We start from the raw sequence: 16,274 nt of genomic DNA, 5'->3' as shown, positions 1-16,274 counted from the left end.
AAACTGAGAGAGAGGGTGCTTTGTCTAGCGGGGGTGCTGGATTCTGCACCATAGTAGTGACTAAATCTGCACCCCCGCCATGAAAAGCACCCTCTCTCGGCAGTGCGTATTCACCTTCCTCTTGGAAAAAGCTAACTTTAATTAGAAATGCGTTTCAGAGAACGGCTTTTCATGCTTTTCATGGCGGGGATGCAGATTTCGGCAGGGTTTCAAAATAAACGTTTATTTTAAAACAATTTCTGCTTTTTCTTTAGGATAATTTTTTTTGGGGAACAAATCCACCTATCCTCCCCAGTTCCTACACCAATGTCATTAATCATCGCCATTACTTTCATTACTCTTACCATTTATACTACGACTATATCAGTACACCTGAGCTTAACAACAAAGTTACTAAACTTTATTTTGCAACAGTATTTATTAACCAAGCAACAAATTCCACTTCAGAACTCTTTAACTCGTACTAATGCCAGCACAACTTTAACACCGTGACATTTCAGACAGAGAAATCTGACTCATATATAAGAGCAGGGGCTGTGATTTCAGAGCCGTGACTCAAGCTCAGGTTCTTCCTGCCTGGTTATAACAGTGCAGGGTTGGATTTGTGACGTTGAAAGATCATTTGGAGGTCTGAGGAAATGAGCGAGAGAGTCACTGAGTGACGTTTAACACCGCAGCTCTAGTTTTCTCACTATACAGTGTGTCCAAATGTTTGTGGACACCCCCTCTAATGAAGGTAATTACATTTAGACAATGAAAGTTGCACCCATTGCTGACTCAGATGTGCAAATGCAAACATACACATAGCTTGTCTAGCCCCTGTAGAGAAATACTGCCAAAAGAATAGAACTCTGTAAAGCAATACTGCTGAACTGTGTTTTATCAGAATGAGAGATATTAGTCTATACTTAAAATTTAGTAGAAAGCTTTTCTAGACAGACAGACAGACAGACAGACAGATAGATAGATAGATTTGATACAGATTATGACAAAGATACAATATTAAGTATAAAAGTATAACATTAGAGCCCTTTATTGTCAGTAGGTAGGTCGGTCGGTCGATCGATCGGTAGACAGACAGACAGACAGACAGATTTGCTGTGTACATTGAAAATATGACTGATGTCAGCCATACAGACAATGCAATTGAGAAGACGACTGATGAATTAGAATAGATAAATTGAGGAGCAGTTACTCCAACAAAAGCAGAAGAAACCCTTCTTAATATCTATATTTTTTTATACACAAGAAAAAAACAATACATGAGCAGGTGTCTCATTACTTTTGTCTATTAATTATAGCATTTTACTGATATGTATAATTCAGTAAGAAAGGATAACTGTTAGATTTTGGATGGGATATCAGAATGCATGTTTTAGTATGTTCTAGCTCCCTCTAGTGCAGAAACTCCATCACACATAGCAGATCATCCTCAGCTGTTTGGGATTTTTGAGGAAACAGGGATGATTGTATGAAGCAAAACAGGAAATGCCTAAACTATTTTTTGTCTTTGTTTAGTCTTGATGATATTACAGTCTGACTGATCTGACTGTGTTGGAGTATGAAGAGGGTGTTTATGTATCATTGAACCCTGACATAAAAAGGGTTTAGAGTCTCAATTAAAAACATAATTTGATACAGATTACTGACTACCTGTTTAAAGAAATTGTAGCATAATACTAATAATATGTTACCCTTATTAATATTTAAAGCCAAATATTTTAATACAATGAAAAGAAAAACATTATATATAAATTTACATTAAATCATCCTGTGTGTCTACACCCAATAACAAACTCTATCTTGCCCTGATCAAGCTAGTGTTTCCATTATACAAATTCCCTGTCTACTACATTACACATATCTTCACTGCTGGATCTCTTTGGGGTTTTTTTGCTTGGGGATTATCTAGACCTAGAACTAGACCATCATGAATTCTACCTTCTACCATTATGTAAGAAATAAAACATATACAATACCAGTCTAAAGTTTGAACACACCTTATATACTGTGGTTTTTCAGTATTTAAAAAAATCAGCATTTAGATTAATACTAAAGTAATCAAAAAGGTGTTAAACAAACCAGAATGTGTTTTATATTTTAGATTCTTGAAAGTAGCACCTCTTGCTTAGATGACAGTTTTGCACATCTTGTCTGGATTTTCTCAGTCAGATTTATGAGGTAGAGTCACCTGGAATTCAGGCTTTCAGTTAACAGCTGTGCTGAACTCAATAGTTAATTACTTGAATTTCTTGCCTCTTAATGTGTTTGAGAGCATCAGTTGTAAAGATGTGAAGAGGTAGAGTTACAGGTATACAGTTAATAGTGAATATTTGAGTAATGTTTTAATCCATATTATGGCAAAAACTACTTAACTAAGTTAAGAAAAAATAGTTTAAGAAATGAAGATCAGTCAATCTGAAACATTTCAAAACAATAAAAACACTGAATGAGAAAGTGTGTCCAGACTTTTGATTGGTATGCTAAATGTCTAAATATGCTAAATATGTGTATTAAAGAATGCATATTAAAAATTCACCAGAAAGAAATCATAATAATGCAGTTATGCCAATTTAATAGCGAAATGTTTGGAATGTATATACAATATAATATATATATTACAATTCTAATGTTATCACTAAAACATTCATGTAATGTTGTAAATGCATTAATATGTATTTTTAATATGTATTTGTTTATGTTATCAGTTTAGTTAACAGCATAAGAGCACCATAATGCTTCACAGAGCATTTTGGTTTGTTTAACACTTTTTACTAATTTCTAAGGAATCTTTACTGATTCCTTATGGGTGCCTTCAAGCCTGAGCGATTTCAATATTAATTTACAATGTAGGAAAATAAATACATAAATAAAAAAACATTGAATTGAAGGTGTGTCCAAACTTTTGACTGGTACCATAAATATATTTAAAAAAAAATAGTATCTGTACTATAATATATTAGACTAAAACACACTCAATTAACAACAGAATGAAAGATTCAGCAGTCTGCTAATCATATAACACTATAATTAGCTAACTAGCTAACTAACCTAATTAACTAACCTAACGCTACAGTCCTGACATGTTAACATGCATTTCTCACCTGCTGGGGTTTCTTTATTTACAAGTGATTTGAAACTGAGGTAATATTTATTCCTGGAAGGTTAAATTTACGTTGGACAGTTTTTTTCTCTTCATTTTCGCTTTAAAAATTCTGTATGAAGCCACATACCTTCCTTCAGTCTTCAGCTTACAAACCATTCTGTATACAGAATGACCTGAGAAAGCCTTTTTAAATGGAAATGACAGAATAATTACAGTCCATTGCCAGTAGATGTCTCCCATAACACTCACAGTTCAGAATAGCATTTTTTTTTTGCAAAAACAACATAATGCATAAAGCAACAACATAAAGCAAGTACATGCAATATAAATGAAAAAAAAAAAAAAAACATAAAATAATCTTAATAAAACATATAATATGTTGACATTTATTCATATACTTTATTCCGGACACTGTTTTGTTGCTAAGACAATTAGCTTAAGAGACTCCATATTTAAATTTGTGCAGATAATATTTCACAAACAGAATCTTCAGATACAAAGTGAAGCTAAAAATAACATCTTAACATTTTATATAAACCCTGTAATTTGCTTTGTTGGAATCTATAAAATTAGCGAGATCATAATTACACTAGTAAATATTATACAGAACGTTTAAATGGGATTGGGCCTAATCGTCAAAGCCACAAGAGTGAAGTTTAGATAAAATAATAATATTTTGAGGAAAACAGGTCAAATCAATAGAAAAAGAATGTCTCCTGTTAGAAGGTTAAATATCACTTTGTAGTTTCAACTGTTTCTTAGATTTTACCAAATTTAAAACAAATTTAGAATATAATCAAGAGGAAGATGGATGATCACAAACCATCCCACTAAACAAAAAGACGTTGAAACGACGTCTTTTCTAGGTCATTTTTGCACGTCCAATTTTGGTCTCCTGAAGGTGCAGACTGTGACGCCAGACGACGTCTTTTTTCTGACGTCTTCTGCACGTCCAGTATTGACGTCCCCCAGACCTCCGGATAAGGGCTAATTCTAGTTTAAATTAAGTCGTTGTGGACGTCTTTTCTACGTGAAATTTACATGTATTCGTTTTTATAGACCAGCTACTTTGAGGCTCCCTGCATAACTGTAGTGCCATTTCAGACGGTGGCAACTGTTCCATTGTTCCAGCTTCAGCAGTTAACTGGAAACGCATACAAAGCTAAGCCAAACAATTACTGGAACAGGTTCACAACCTTCTGGAACTAGTTATGCACGTTAGTTATACACAATATGCTTTACAAATAAATTGCATTTCAACCCTCTCACTTTTTTCAAAACATGTCAACCTGCAAAGAACCAGTAAAAGCAAGGGATAAATTAATTACCCCCATCTTACCACTGTTGATTTTAAATTGACCCTTTCTGTTTGGGGGAAACATTAATATAATAATAAACATAATGAGTAAATCTCATTTGGGGTTAATGCCTTTATTTTACATCAACATAACATACACCTTAGATTCACACCATAACAATTTCACTAAACATTTACCTTCCCTTAAAACTATTACAGCTTTACATTACACCTTCCCTTAACAATATTATACCTTCCCTCAACACTATTACACCTTTACATTACACCTTCCCTTAACAATATTATACCTTCCCTTAACACTATTACACCTTTAACATTACACCTTCCCTCAACACTATTACACCTTCCCTCAAAACTATTACACCTTTAACATTACACCTTCCCTTAACAATATTATACCTTCCCTCAACACTATTACACCTTTACATTACACCAGGGGTCTCAAAGTACCGGCCCACGCGGTTTCATACGGCCCCTCACGGGTTAACAAAATAAACATACATCTGGCCCGCAATTCAATTTAATTATTTATGCTTTATTATGTTCGTTTTCATATTTCATCTTAACTTGTATTTTGGTGTGTGTGTGTGGTTTTTGTTTTTTTTGCTTACGCTGCGTTGCCTGCTTTAGTAGTCTTCAGTAGCCTTCAACAGTCTAACCTTGCAGCCGTGGTGTGTCCACTAAACTCCGTAGTTATAAACATCCTGAGGTTAGCAGCGCGCTAACTGACCTGTTTATAATGTAATCCGAGCAGTGACTCCGTGACGCTGCTCTAAACTGCTGCTGTTAGCTGCTCGGGCTGAAAGATGAACTGTAGAGAGCTGTATTATCCGGTTAGTGGGGTTATTTTATTTCATACACAGAAGAACTTAAAAAATTTCAAAACGCTCCAGACAGGCTCAGCTGAGTCCTGTAGCCCGTGGCTGGGCTGTAGCTCTGACTAAGCAAAGACTGCGGGCTTGTGGTGCTGCAGCTGCAGCTCCGACTAGTGGTTGGATGAGGAACTGCTAAATCTGAGGAAATGCTAAATCTGTCACAGCTCACAATTTTTGATTTTATATTTATTAAGCCTTATTTCAGTATCAAACGTTTTGATCAAAGTTAATATAACTTGTACTTGATGTAATTTCTATTCACTTGAATAGTTTGGTTCTTGATTGATGGAGTTTTTGGATTTCATAACATGACAAATTAAAAGGATTTATGTTAATAGAGCAACAAGCAAACATTTTTCCATGCAACTGTAATATTTGATTGAATAAATAGTATATTGAGAGTTATTTAACATTAAGGAGTAATTACATTCATTTTATATTACATCTGGTTACATTTTCTTATATTTGTAAGTTACATCTGGCCCTCAGAGGACAGCCAATATGTCAATGTGGCCCTCGGCAAAAATGAGTTTGAGACCCCTGCATTACACCTTCCCTCAACACTATTACACCTTTAACATTACCCCTTCCCTCAACACTATTACACCTTCCCTCAACACTATCACACCTTTCCACTACACCTTCCCTTAACACCATTACAACTTTACATTACACCTTTCCATTACACCTTCCCTTAACATCATTATACTTTCATTAAGATTCTAGGTCCTGAGAGACAGCGGTGTGTCCTCCACGTCTTTGTGGTGCATGTTTGAGATGCTCCGAAGTATGAAGTCCTCGGTGGCTGTCCCGTCACATTTCATGACTCCATCTGCACAAGTAGAAAAAGACAAATTAGAAATCTCAGAAAATGTTGAAGATGGCCATTTATTTTTGTCCCACAACAAACTATTTTAAATTGCCTTATTTATGTAATATTCACATAAACTTACTTCTTCACACTATGGCTTAGCTAACGCTAAGCTAACGGCGGGAATACACATTTAACACCTGACGAGAATTATCGTGCCGTTTTAATTCTCACACATCATATTAAGCTATTTTAATTAATTTTTTTCCCACAACAAACTATTTTAAATTGCCTTATTTATGTAATATTCACATAAACTTACTTCTTCATGCTATGGCGTAGCTAATGCTAAGCTAACGATAAGCTAACGCTAAGCTAAAGGCGGGAATACACATTTAACACCTGACGAGAATTATCGTGCCGTTTTAATTCTCACACATCATATTAAGCTATTTTAATATTTTTTTTCCCCACAACAAACTATTTTAAATTGCCTTATTTATGTAATATTAACATAAACTTACTTCTTCATGCTATGGCTTAGCTAACGCTAGGCTAACGCTAAGCTAAAGGCAGGAATACACATTTAACACCTGACCAGAATTATCGTGCCGTTTTAATTCTCACACATCATATTAAGCTATTTTAATAAATGTTTTCCCACAACAAACTATTTTAAATTGCCTTATTTATGTAATATTAACATAAACTTACTTCTTCAGGCTATTCAAAATGCACTTGATATTGCCCCCAGTTGCCTAGGTTAATTGTGGGTGCCACAAACTTATATAACTTAACGCTAGCTTAGCGAATTTAGCCAAAGACGGTTCTTTGATTTAGCTTAGATTGGCTTATCAGCCTAGCTCTGGTTAGTGCATTGACTTAATGACCGGACAATGCTTCTACGTTAAAGCTTCGGTTACAGTAAATATTATTTGCATTACGGTCGTTCTCAAAAGTAATTCCAATTCCATTTTAACTATGGCCACTGTTTAGCTATCGTTAGCTAGCTAGCTAGTTAGCTAACTGCCTGGGAAGAGAGGCAACGCCAGCAGGTTCAGGTTAAGACCACAGAGCTAAAACAACTAACACTACAAATACATTAACTTATACATATCGTCTTACCTTATAGCTTAGTGGCAGCTGAGTCCGGTCCGGAGCGGAGCTGAGCTGAGCTGAGCGAGCTGAACTGAATGAGCTTGTTTGCACCAGGAATAAAGGCATAAAGTTATCCAAAATCAGTGTGTAAGACTGGTGGAGGGAAGATGCCAAGACGGATAAAAAACTATCATTAAAATATTTAGTTTTTCCACTAAATATTGAAGGAAATTTTTTTTCTGCCATTTCTCATTTTCTGCAAATTAATGCTCTAAATGACCATTTTATTTGGAATTTGGGAGAAATGTTGTTCGTAGTTAATAGAATAAAACAACAATGTTCATTTTACTTAAACATATAAACAGCAAAATCAGAGAAACTGATTCAGAAACTGAAGTGGTCTCATTCTTTTTTTTTGGGGGTGGGGGGGGGGGGGGTGGGGGGGTGGGGGGGTGAGCAGTGAGGTCATTTATTAATTTCTTATTTTTTTTTATTTTGACCTCACCTGAATGGCGGCGGGCTCGTTCCGGCTGTGTGTAGCCTAGAAGAAGAAGAGGGGCTGCTGCGCCCTCGCCGCGCTGGCTGGCTGGACACAAGACTGCAAAGTGGGATCCGCATCAAATTCGGGCTTTTATTTGGTCATTTTTCTGCTTTTTCATGGATCTGAGAATATGACACAGGCTGGAAACGCCTTGCTGCTGTGTTGGAGAAGCTTGTGGAGCGGGCAGGGCGGCGGGGAGTCCGGGGTTTAGTGATTTTAAGAGGAAAAAAGAGTGAAATTGGACCCGTTAGCCAGTCTGCCTGTTTTTGTCGCTATGTAACGGGAGCTAGGTTAGTGGTATAGGCGAAGTAGCTAGCTAGTTAGCTTAGCTAAGTAGCTAGCTCAGTAACAACAAGCTTAATATTAGCTTATTGATATAAACTAGAGTTTTATTGATATTTGTATTGGCTTGCTGTTGGGGTTTGCCTTGTTTTCTAATTAGCTTGATAGCTAACTAGCTAATTTAGGACTGCTAGCTAGCTCAAACTTTTGTTTGGGAAGGGGCTAGCTAGCTAACTAACTGTTTAAACGGGGTTATACTGTTTATATTCAGTAGTTAGCTAGCTAGTTAAATAGCTAGGTATAATTAGAACAGCTGTAGCTAGCTAATTTTCCAGTGTTTTGGGGTTTTAGGTGTTTTAATGACCTATTGTAAGCTAAAATAAGGAGCTGACCGGCTTTATTAATAGTGAACACACCCGGCTAGAGGAGGACTTGCTTAGGCTCAGCTGGGCTTAACTAGTTAACAGCAGTCTGTCTAATAAAGAAGCTAAAAACTAGGTTAAAACTGGGTTACGTGGTCAGATAGCTAGTGGTACAGTGGTAAGAGGTCTAAATGAATAATTGAGACCCTGCTTGGTTTTCACTGGACTGGCTAGCTAGCTAAGATTTTCCTACAAGCTCAGTGTGACATGGAGCAAACAGGGAGTTGGCTGTGTTAGTCTGTGCTGGTTTGTTCTCTCCTCTCTTGGCTGGGCTTCTCTTCTCTTAAAGCTCTTAACTTAAAACAGGACTTCTGGGCTCTCTCTCCTCGTCGTTCTGCGGATATTGTATCCTCTAGCTCGAGTTCAGAACAAAAAATGGATTTTCTCTCCACTTTCAAGATGACTTGGAGAGAATCAGCCCACTAAAGAAAATGCTGAGCACTTTCTCTCTCTCTTGGGACTCTGCTGCTGCTATAAATGCTGTCAGTGAAATGAGACAGAAATAAAATAAGAAATATTGACAGCAGACTTTATTTCAAGGTTTTCCTGGGTTTCAAGGATTTTAAGGATTTGAAGAACTCTACAAGGCTTGGACTTAAAGGCTTGGTAGATGTAGATGCGGATGTGGATGTGTCTAGTCTAGATGGTTTGACTAAACATTTGTCCTCCAGACCGTCTTTAGTGGAGAAAGACCTGCTGTCATCCTACATCTGCAACTCAAAGCAAACAACATGGGTGAAACCAACCTGAACGACTCCAATGTGAAGGTGGCCGTCAGGGTCCGTCCCATGAACAGGAGAGGTGAGTTATGAATGTCCTCACCTCAATTTGCAGTATTGGGTGAAGTTTGCCTTAACTTATGTTTACTTTTGTTTTCAGGAGTCATGTGGTTGATTTAAAGTGGTTCATTTAAAGCAGGGGTGTCCAAACTTTTTTTGTTGGGGGACAGAAGGAGAAATATATTTGGAGTCACGGGCCACAGACTCTATAATAAAACAAAAAATGAAATATACCAGTTTAAATAATACATTTTCCTAATTCCTATCATTTACACACCATTATACTTGAGTTACTATCTTTATCTATCTTTGGCAGTGTTGTGTAAACTAAGATTTTTCAAATTGATGTTTCATTTCATGATGTCCCTTATTTTAAACTCCTTAATTACGGCAACCTTTAGACACTTTGGCCTGTTTTTCTGCGCTACAACTGTGCACTCTCTCAGCTTTTAGACTCTTTGGCCCGTTTTTCTGCGCTAGAAATGCGCACCCTCTCCGCTTTTAGACTCTTTGGCCCGTTTTTCTGGACTAGAAATGCGCACTCTCTCCGCTTTTAGACTCTTTGGCCTGTTTCTGACACCTAGCGTTCAAATTTGAATCTCACATTATAAAAACCTGCTTACCAGCGGGCAAACTTTCATTCTATTTCTAAAATACCTCGCTCTATTGAAATGTACAGTGGGGTCAGTGTTCTTAAAGCACTAATGATCTCCTTGATATAAAATATCAGAAAATGTATTACAATACCATAAAATATCATAAAGTTGCCCACTTCTAATTGGAAGGTCAAATCATGTAGATTCTGTAGACAAAAAAAATGATCTATTTATGTTATGGAAATAAAAATATGTGGTCAAAACTGGAAAATGTAAATGTTTGACTAAATAATGAGCATCAAACATGTTTTTCTTTTTGTCATTTGTCATAACACTGCATAAATTAAATAGCCTTAATGTATTTCTGTCTTAATATATAATATTAATTTGGATTGCTGAATATTCAGTGTATCCCTGGTTTAAATGTGGAGCAGCAGAAGGTATCAATAAACTTCAGTATCATGATCTTTTCCAAACGTATCACAGTTTCTGAATTATAGACCATAAAGCCCCAGTTTGTCAGTATCACAATATACCTGATCTAAATTGTGTAGGACTGTTCTTGGGGCTTAGTGCAACGTGGACACTCATTTGAAAGTGATGTCATCATGCAAAAACAGTGTTTACCTAGGAAAAACAGTGTCCTGTGCCAGTGATTTGCCTGTAATCTTGCCTGCCAACTTTATGACCATGAGCTGAGAGACTGATCCAGATCTAGTGTATCTTAAAACGTTCTGTACTCCTTACTTAAGAGTAGATACTGAACTCTGTGCTTCACTTAAAATGTCATTTACACACTTCTTTTTGCCTTATCCTAGATGTGATCAGTCAACCAGCATGTTTGGTTTTTAGTGTTGCACTGGTGCTATAAAGCGAATTTAGTAAAAATATTGATATAATCTTTTTTCTTTTTAGTGATATTAACTCTAGTAGTACCCAAAGAAAACTATGGTATTAGAACCCAATAGAGCTAAAAGAAAAATGATAGTACTCAGTAGTACCACAAACAAACTACTAGTATTCAGTAGTACCCCAAGAAACTATCCAAAAATTTCCACACAGAAACGATTAGGATCGAACCACAAGAAAATGGTTACTTCCCAATACTACTAAAAAAAACTGTTACTTCCTAATTCTACTCAAAGAAAACTATTAGTAGCCAGAAGTACTGAAGGAAAACTTAACAAACTAATACTCAAATCAGTGTAAATATATTTATTATTAATATTGTGTTTATCTTTTACCATGTCTGTCCTTTAAAATCCTGGTTAGCGGCTGGTAAATCAGTACCAAGGCTTTTCCTAAATTAGGTCTGAGGTAAATGTATAAGCCTGAGATTGTTCATTTTAGTTAAACATGTTTTAAAGGCCAGTCTCAGCCCTTCAACAAGTCCTGATCACAGCCCCTCTGAAAATAGAACTTCACTGTGTGCCATTGAATGAAAATGAAAGCTACTGAAGCAGAAAGCGTCTGAGTGTACGATTCGGTCACATGGCAGATTTGAGAGTAAGATTCAGTCACAAGACCTTCAGCCAGATTTTTGGGCCAACCATTTAACACAGTCCATTTAAACACATTGACGCAATCAGCTGTGATAGATTTGTGCCTGAAAGTAATTTGGACCTGGGCTGATATTTATTGTGTATTTACTGTTATTGAGTATAACTGTTTGGCTTCTGAAGTGAGTTTAAGTCAAAATAAGGTTAAACAACTTTTAAAGGTTAAACAAAGTTTGCTGATGAAAGCTCATTTTAAGCTCTGATCCTTTTAAATGAAGGGAAGGTTGTCCATGCCTTCACCCTCTCTCCATAGCTTTCTCTCTGCCACTCTGTTCTATGTGTGTATATGTGTGTCTGTGTGTGTGTTCTGGACAAAAGCAGGAAGGGAGTCTGAATGGACCATAATGGACTATTTGCTAACGTTGCATAACAGAGCATGTTCCCATGGCCATAGGAGTTTTGGCCCTTCGAAGAACAAGCCTGCATTCACACCTTTGTCTGGTCTGAACATCACTGTGCCAAACCATTACATCCACATGGCAAGGAAACACCGTAACTCGTTAATGATTTCCTGACGATCCACATGGAAGGATGACCTAAGCTATGACACAGAATTCTTATCTGTTGTCATACTGAAGTGTAGGGCTGGTCTGCTCCATGACTAATAGTACAGTCCTGCTTGCAGGTTCTCAGCCTTCAATAAAATATTATTACAATCAAAACGCTCACATACATATCTGTGATATTTACATTCATACACTGTATGGGCAAAAGTGTTTGGACACTATTGTTTTGGGGCATTGCTGTGAGGATTTGATTGTATTCAGCATTAGAGAGATCGGGATGGTTGAATGATTGCCCAATCTTTTCCCAACTCATCCATAAATAATTGATATATTTTGCAGTTAATTCAGAGAACAGGGTTCCTCTGCTCCATAGCTTAGTGCTGTGGTTCCTACCACTACAGTATCCACAACTGGCATAAGGCATAGTGATAGGTTCATGCTTATCAACACCAGAGAGTCCTACTCTATTAGCAGTATTTCTCTACAGCGACTAGACAAGCTGTTTGTAGATTTACACATGTGTGTCAGCAATGGGCACAATGTGAAGTAGCTGAATGTAGTTATTAGAAGCGGTGTCTACAAATGTAGTAAAAATTATGAGTTTCTTTATTTTTACCAAATTAAAAACCTCTGGAATATAATCAAGAGGAAAATAGATGATCACAAGCCATTAAACCAGACTGAATTTCTTGATTTGTTTTGCACCAGGAGTAAAGGCATAAAGTTATCCAAAAGCAGTGTGTAAGACTGGTAGAGGAGAACATGCCAAGATGCATGAAAACTGTGATTTAAAAACCAGGATTATTTCACCAAATATTGATTTCTGAACTTTCTATTTCTGGCAATGTTTAGTTTACTACATCATTTGAACAGTGGAACTATCCTTCATATTTTTAAAGGATTTTTTTTATATCCTGTAAAGTTACCAGGACATACAAATATTAAACAGTACATTTCGTTGCTGTCCTACAAAAAGCATGAAAGTATGAGAACTGTCCAACACACAATACATGTATGTGTAAGTGAGCCCAGTTTATTTTCTTGGTTGACAGAATGATGGTATTATTTAGGGAATTATTTATAAATTGTGTTTAGTGACATTTCCTTTTAAAGGTTGTTTTCACACCATGTTCATAATACAAGTGGTCACATGACTGCTGACCCTCAAACACAAATGCTACAGAGTTAGCAGCGAGCTTACTAGTAAACACTGTTTTATTGTATACGTCACTTACAGGATTCTCTCTTTCCTTCCACCAATAATCCATATATATTAACCAATATTTCTGTTTTTTTTTTTATTTTATTTAAACAAAAAGAGCTAAGATTGTGTGATGTGGAATGATGTATTGCAAAGACTCTTGCAAAAGGGCTGGGAAGCTTAGTCAGGAGAGCGTCAGACTTTTAATCTGAGGGTTCAGTAGATAGATTGATTCAGCTTTATTGCTGTTGCTTAGTACAAGGCGAGGGAATGCAGTTAGCATCAACCAGCTGCACATAATAGCACTGTGCAAGAGAATAGAACAGATTGCAATAAATATAAGGGAGAGAAAAAAATGTCTACAGGGCCTAGACAAGCTGTGTATGTGCGTTTACACATCAATGTCAGCCAATGACACAATTTAAAGGGAGCAGATAAAAACAGGAGCTTGAGAGACTTAAAGCCTCCAGCATTGAGCTGTTGGAGATCCATCCACCTCATCCCCAACATCCTGATCTAGCTACTGGTACTCTTGTCAATGAATGGAGTCAAATTCTTACAGTAATGCTTCAAATTTTAGTTGTTAACTTTCTCTGTAAAGTAAAGATTTACACCAAGCAGGTGTCTCAATACTTTTGTCCAAAATCTGTAGGTTATTCTACACAAATAAAAATGATTTATTTTGAAAATATATTGCATTTTAAGTGTATAGTGTTACTGAGTATTATTGCAGACAAACTGTTTGGGCTGTGGTTGTTTGTAATAATAGTGGTTAAGTGAGTAGACCTCTGGAATATTGATCACTGATTGGTTGTGGGTATAATGCCCTGGTTTACAAAGCTGCCACTGTTTGACCCCTAAACAAGGCTCTTAACTCCTATAAAAGCACTTAAAATCAATAAAAGCACTGAACAATTAAACAAATCATAATTTAATCCAGTACAGTCATGTATTTTAGTATAAGATTGTAACAAAATATGGATTGGCTTAAAATGTGCGGTTACATTAGCACTTAATATTAGAAATTACACTTTTAAAATGGTTATAGTACAGTACTATACATATGTATAGTATGAGACACTATACATATGTATAGGATGCAACACTATACATATGTATAGTACCATACTAAATATACTATATAAACTGCACTGTACATTTGTTAATGGCAGTTTAGCAATATATTAAAATAGTGTTTTTCATATTATCAATTTAACAATATTTGAGTCAAAAGCTAGCTAATCTTCATGTTTTGTGTCTTAATCTAATGCTGTATCCAAAAGGCAATATTTAACCCCCATGCTAACCACATGCTAACATGATAATACAGTATAACACTATACAAAATGATAAATTACCAATTTTATTTGTATAAACATTTAGATCCATGCAACAACTCAGACAGGTTTGTATGCTAATTGTTTTTCATAAGAAAAAATGTAATAAATAAAATTGCTCTGGGTTTCTGTACTGAAATGGTTAAGTTTGGGTGATTTTCTTTTTTTATTTGATGACCATTTCACACTAGACCACTTTGCATGACTGATGACTGAATTATGCAGAGAATTAGAAAAATGTGTGTAATTCCACTTTAACGCATTCAGGCGAGATTGGAATTATACGGCAGATTTTGCGCCCAGCTGTTCGCTGCACCCTTGGCCCTGCCTGTTCCTCCTTAGCAGCCTTCATCCACCACTGCAGGGAGGAAGCCTGTGTTTCCTCTTTAAGCATATGGTGGTCAAAGGCACTTTGGTTTCATGGTGTATCCTCTCCAAGGATTTCTGAGTCAGCTAGTGTATATCCTCCCTCTCTGTGCTCCCTGGTTTCCAGCATCAGTCCCAAAACATTGAATGTTTTGGTTGAATTACCTTTACTTTCCATCCACTGTGCAGAATTAGGGCTTGTTTTAAATGTGTGGCACTGAACCTTTTCTTCCATTTGCTTTGGTGAAGTTTTGGCTGTGGTTAACGTGTTTTTCTATGTGTGAAGGTGGTGTAAAGTTCTGTGTATCTTGCCTGCAGTCAGTGATGGAACACAGCATTGTGAAACAAGAGGGGTGTAATAATAGGGGAGGGTGATATGGTCCTACAATAATATCACGATATTTTATGGTATTTTCATGATAGCGATACTTTTGGCAATATGACTGAATTTATATATATATATATATATATATATATATTTCAAGAATACACTACTAAAACTAAATTAAAATAAAATTGTATTATTGCATAAGATATGATATGGAACACCCCTAACTAAGACATTAAACATTACAAGAATTTTATCAGATTTGTAACAGAAGTCAAGGATCCAGAATTTCATGATACAAATAATAATGTACTCCAGATATCTCCATATATCCAGGATTAAAGTTTAATAAATGATGCTGGACAGATATAATCTAATGTCTTTAGTATATATATAATGGGAAATGAGAACAGTGTGATTTTTTTTTTTTTCCCTTTTGCTAAAAGCAGTAAAAAAAAAAAAAAAAAAAGTAGTTCCCTGATGTGTTAATAGGGGTGAGTGATATGGCACGATATTTTAGGGTGTAATATCGTTTACGATATTCAAAAATGTTGTCTATGTAATAGTACACGTATTTATACCAATCCATTAAGATATAGATGGCTCGGTATAAATCTCTCTCTTGCGGCCATGTGATGGATTGGGTGAAGATATTCAAAAAATGTACTGCTTAATTTTCTGCTTTAATAACACTCTACAGGGTGTATTAACTATCTACGAGAGGCACTATATAGCAGGGGTATCCAATCTTATGAATGTTTAGTCAGTGTGGCTGCAGGTGTTCATCCTAAACGACCATCAGCACACCTGATTCCACTTGTTTAATTAAGTGGTTAGTCTTCAAACAATTTGCTGAAACCTACAGCCACACCAGTCCTTTCTGGATGAACATACAACATACATTTTTCCTACTCTTGCACCTACTACATTGCATGTCCTTGTACTATTACCATACGACTTTGGAACAAATTAAGAGACCACTTCAGTTTGCTATTTATAGGTATATGTTTGAGTAAAATGAACATTGTTGTTTTATTCTATAAACTACAGACAACATTTCTCCCAAATTCCAAATAAAAATATTGTCATTTAGAACATTTATTTGCAGAAAATGATAAATTAATAAATAACAAAATAGATGCAGAGCTT

The 16,274-nt window shown here is 36.0% G+C and overlaps 1 protein-coding gene and 1 long non-coding RNA gene across 4 annotated transcripts in view; one reads left to right on the top strand and one right to left on the bottom strand.

Moving 5' to 3' along the window:
- Positions 1–4,518: 4,518 nt before the first annotated feature.
- Positions 4,519–5,851, bottom strand: LOC125781029 (uncharacterized). Its single transcript, XR_007424071.1, has 2 exons — positions 4,845–5,851; positions 4,519–4,788 (listed from the first exon to the last, which is right to left on the bottom strand). It is a non-coding gene; the product is annotated as an uncharacterized LOC125781029 (long non-coding RNA).
- Positions 5,852–7,736: 1,885 nt separating this feature from the next.
- kif13ba (kinesin family member 13Ba) overlaps positions 7,737–16,274 on the top strand; it is an 87,700-nt gene continuing 79,162 nt past the window's right edge. For 2 of the 3 annotated variants that reach the window (XM_049463858.1, XM_049463857.1), the window contains exon 1: positions 7,737–9,254. In XM_049463858.1, coding sequence (XP_049319815.1) covers positions 9,185–9,254 — 70 coding nt within the window. In that variant the 5' untranslated portion in view covers positions 7,737–9,184. The remainder of the gene's footprint in view (positions 9,255–16,274) is intronic. The other variant, XM_022673221.2, reaches the window with a different exon arrangement.

This window comes from Astyanax mexicanus, chromosome 14 (assembly GCF_023375975.1).
Source record: "Astyanax mexicanus isolate ESR-SI-001 chromosome 14, AstMex3_surface, whole genome shotgun sequence".
Classification (NCBI taxonomy): Eukaryota; Metazoa; Chordata; class Actinopteri; order Characiformes; family Acestrorhamphidae; genus Astyanax; species Astyanax mexicanus.
Note: the sequence above shows the minus strand (reverse complement) of the source record. Positions and strands in the feature narration are given on the sequence as shown.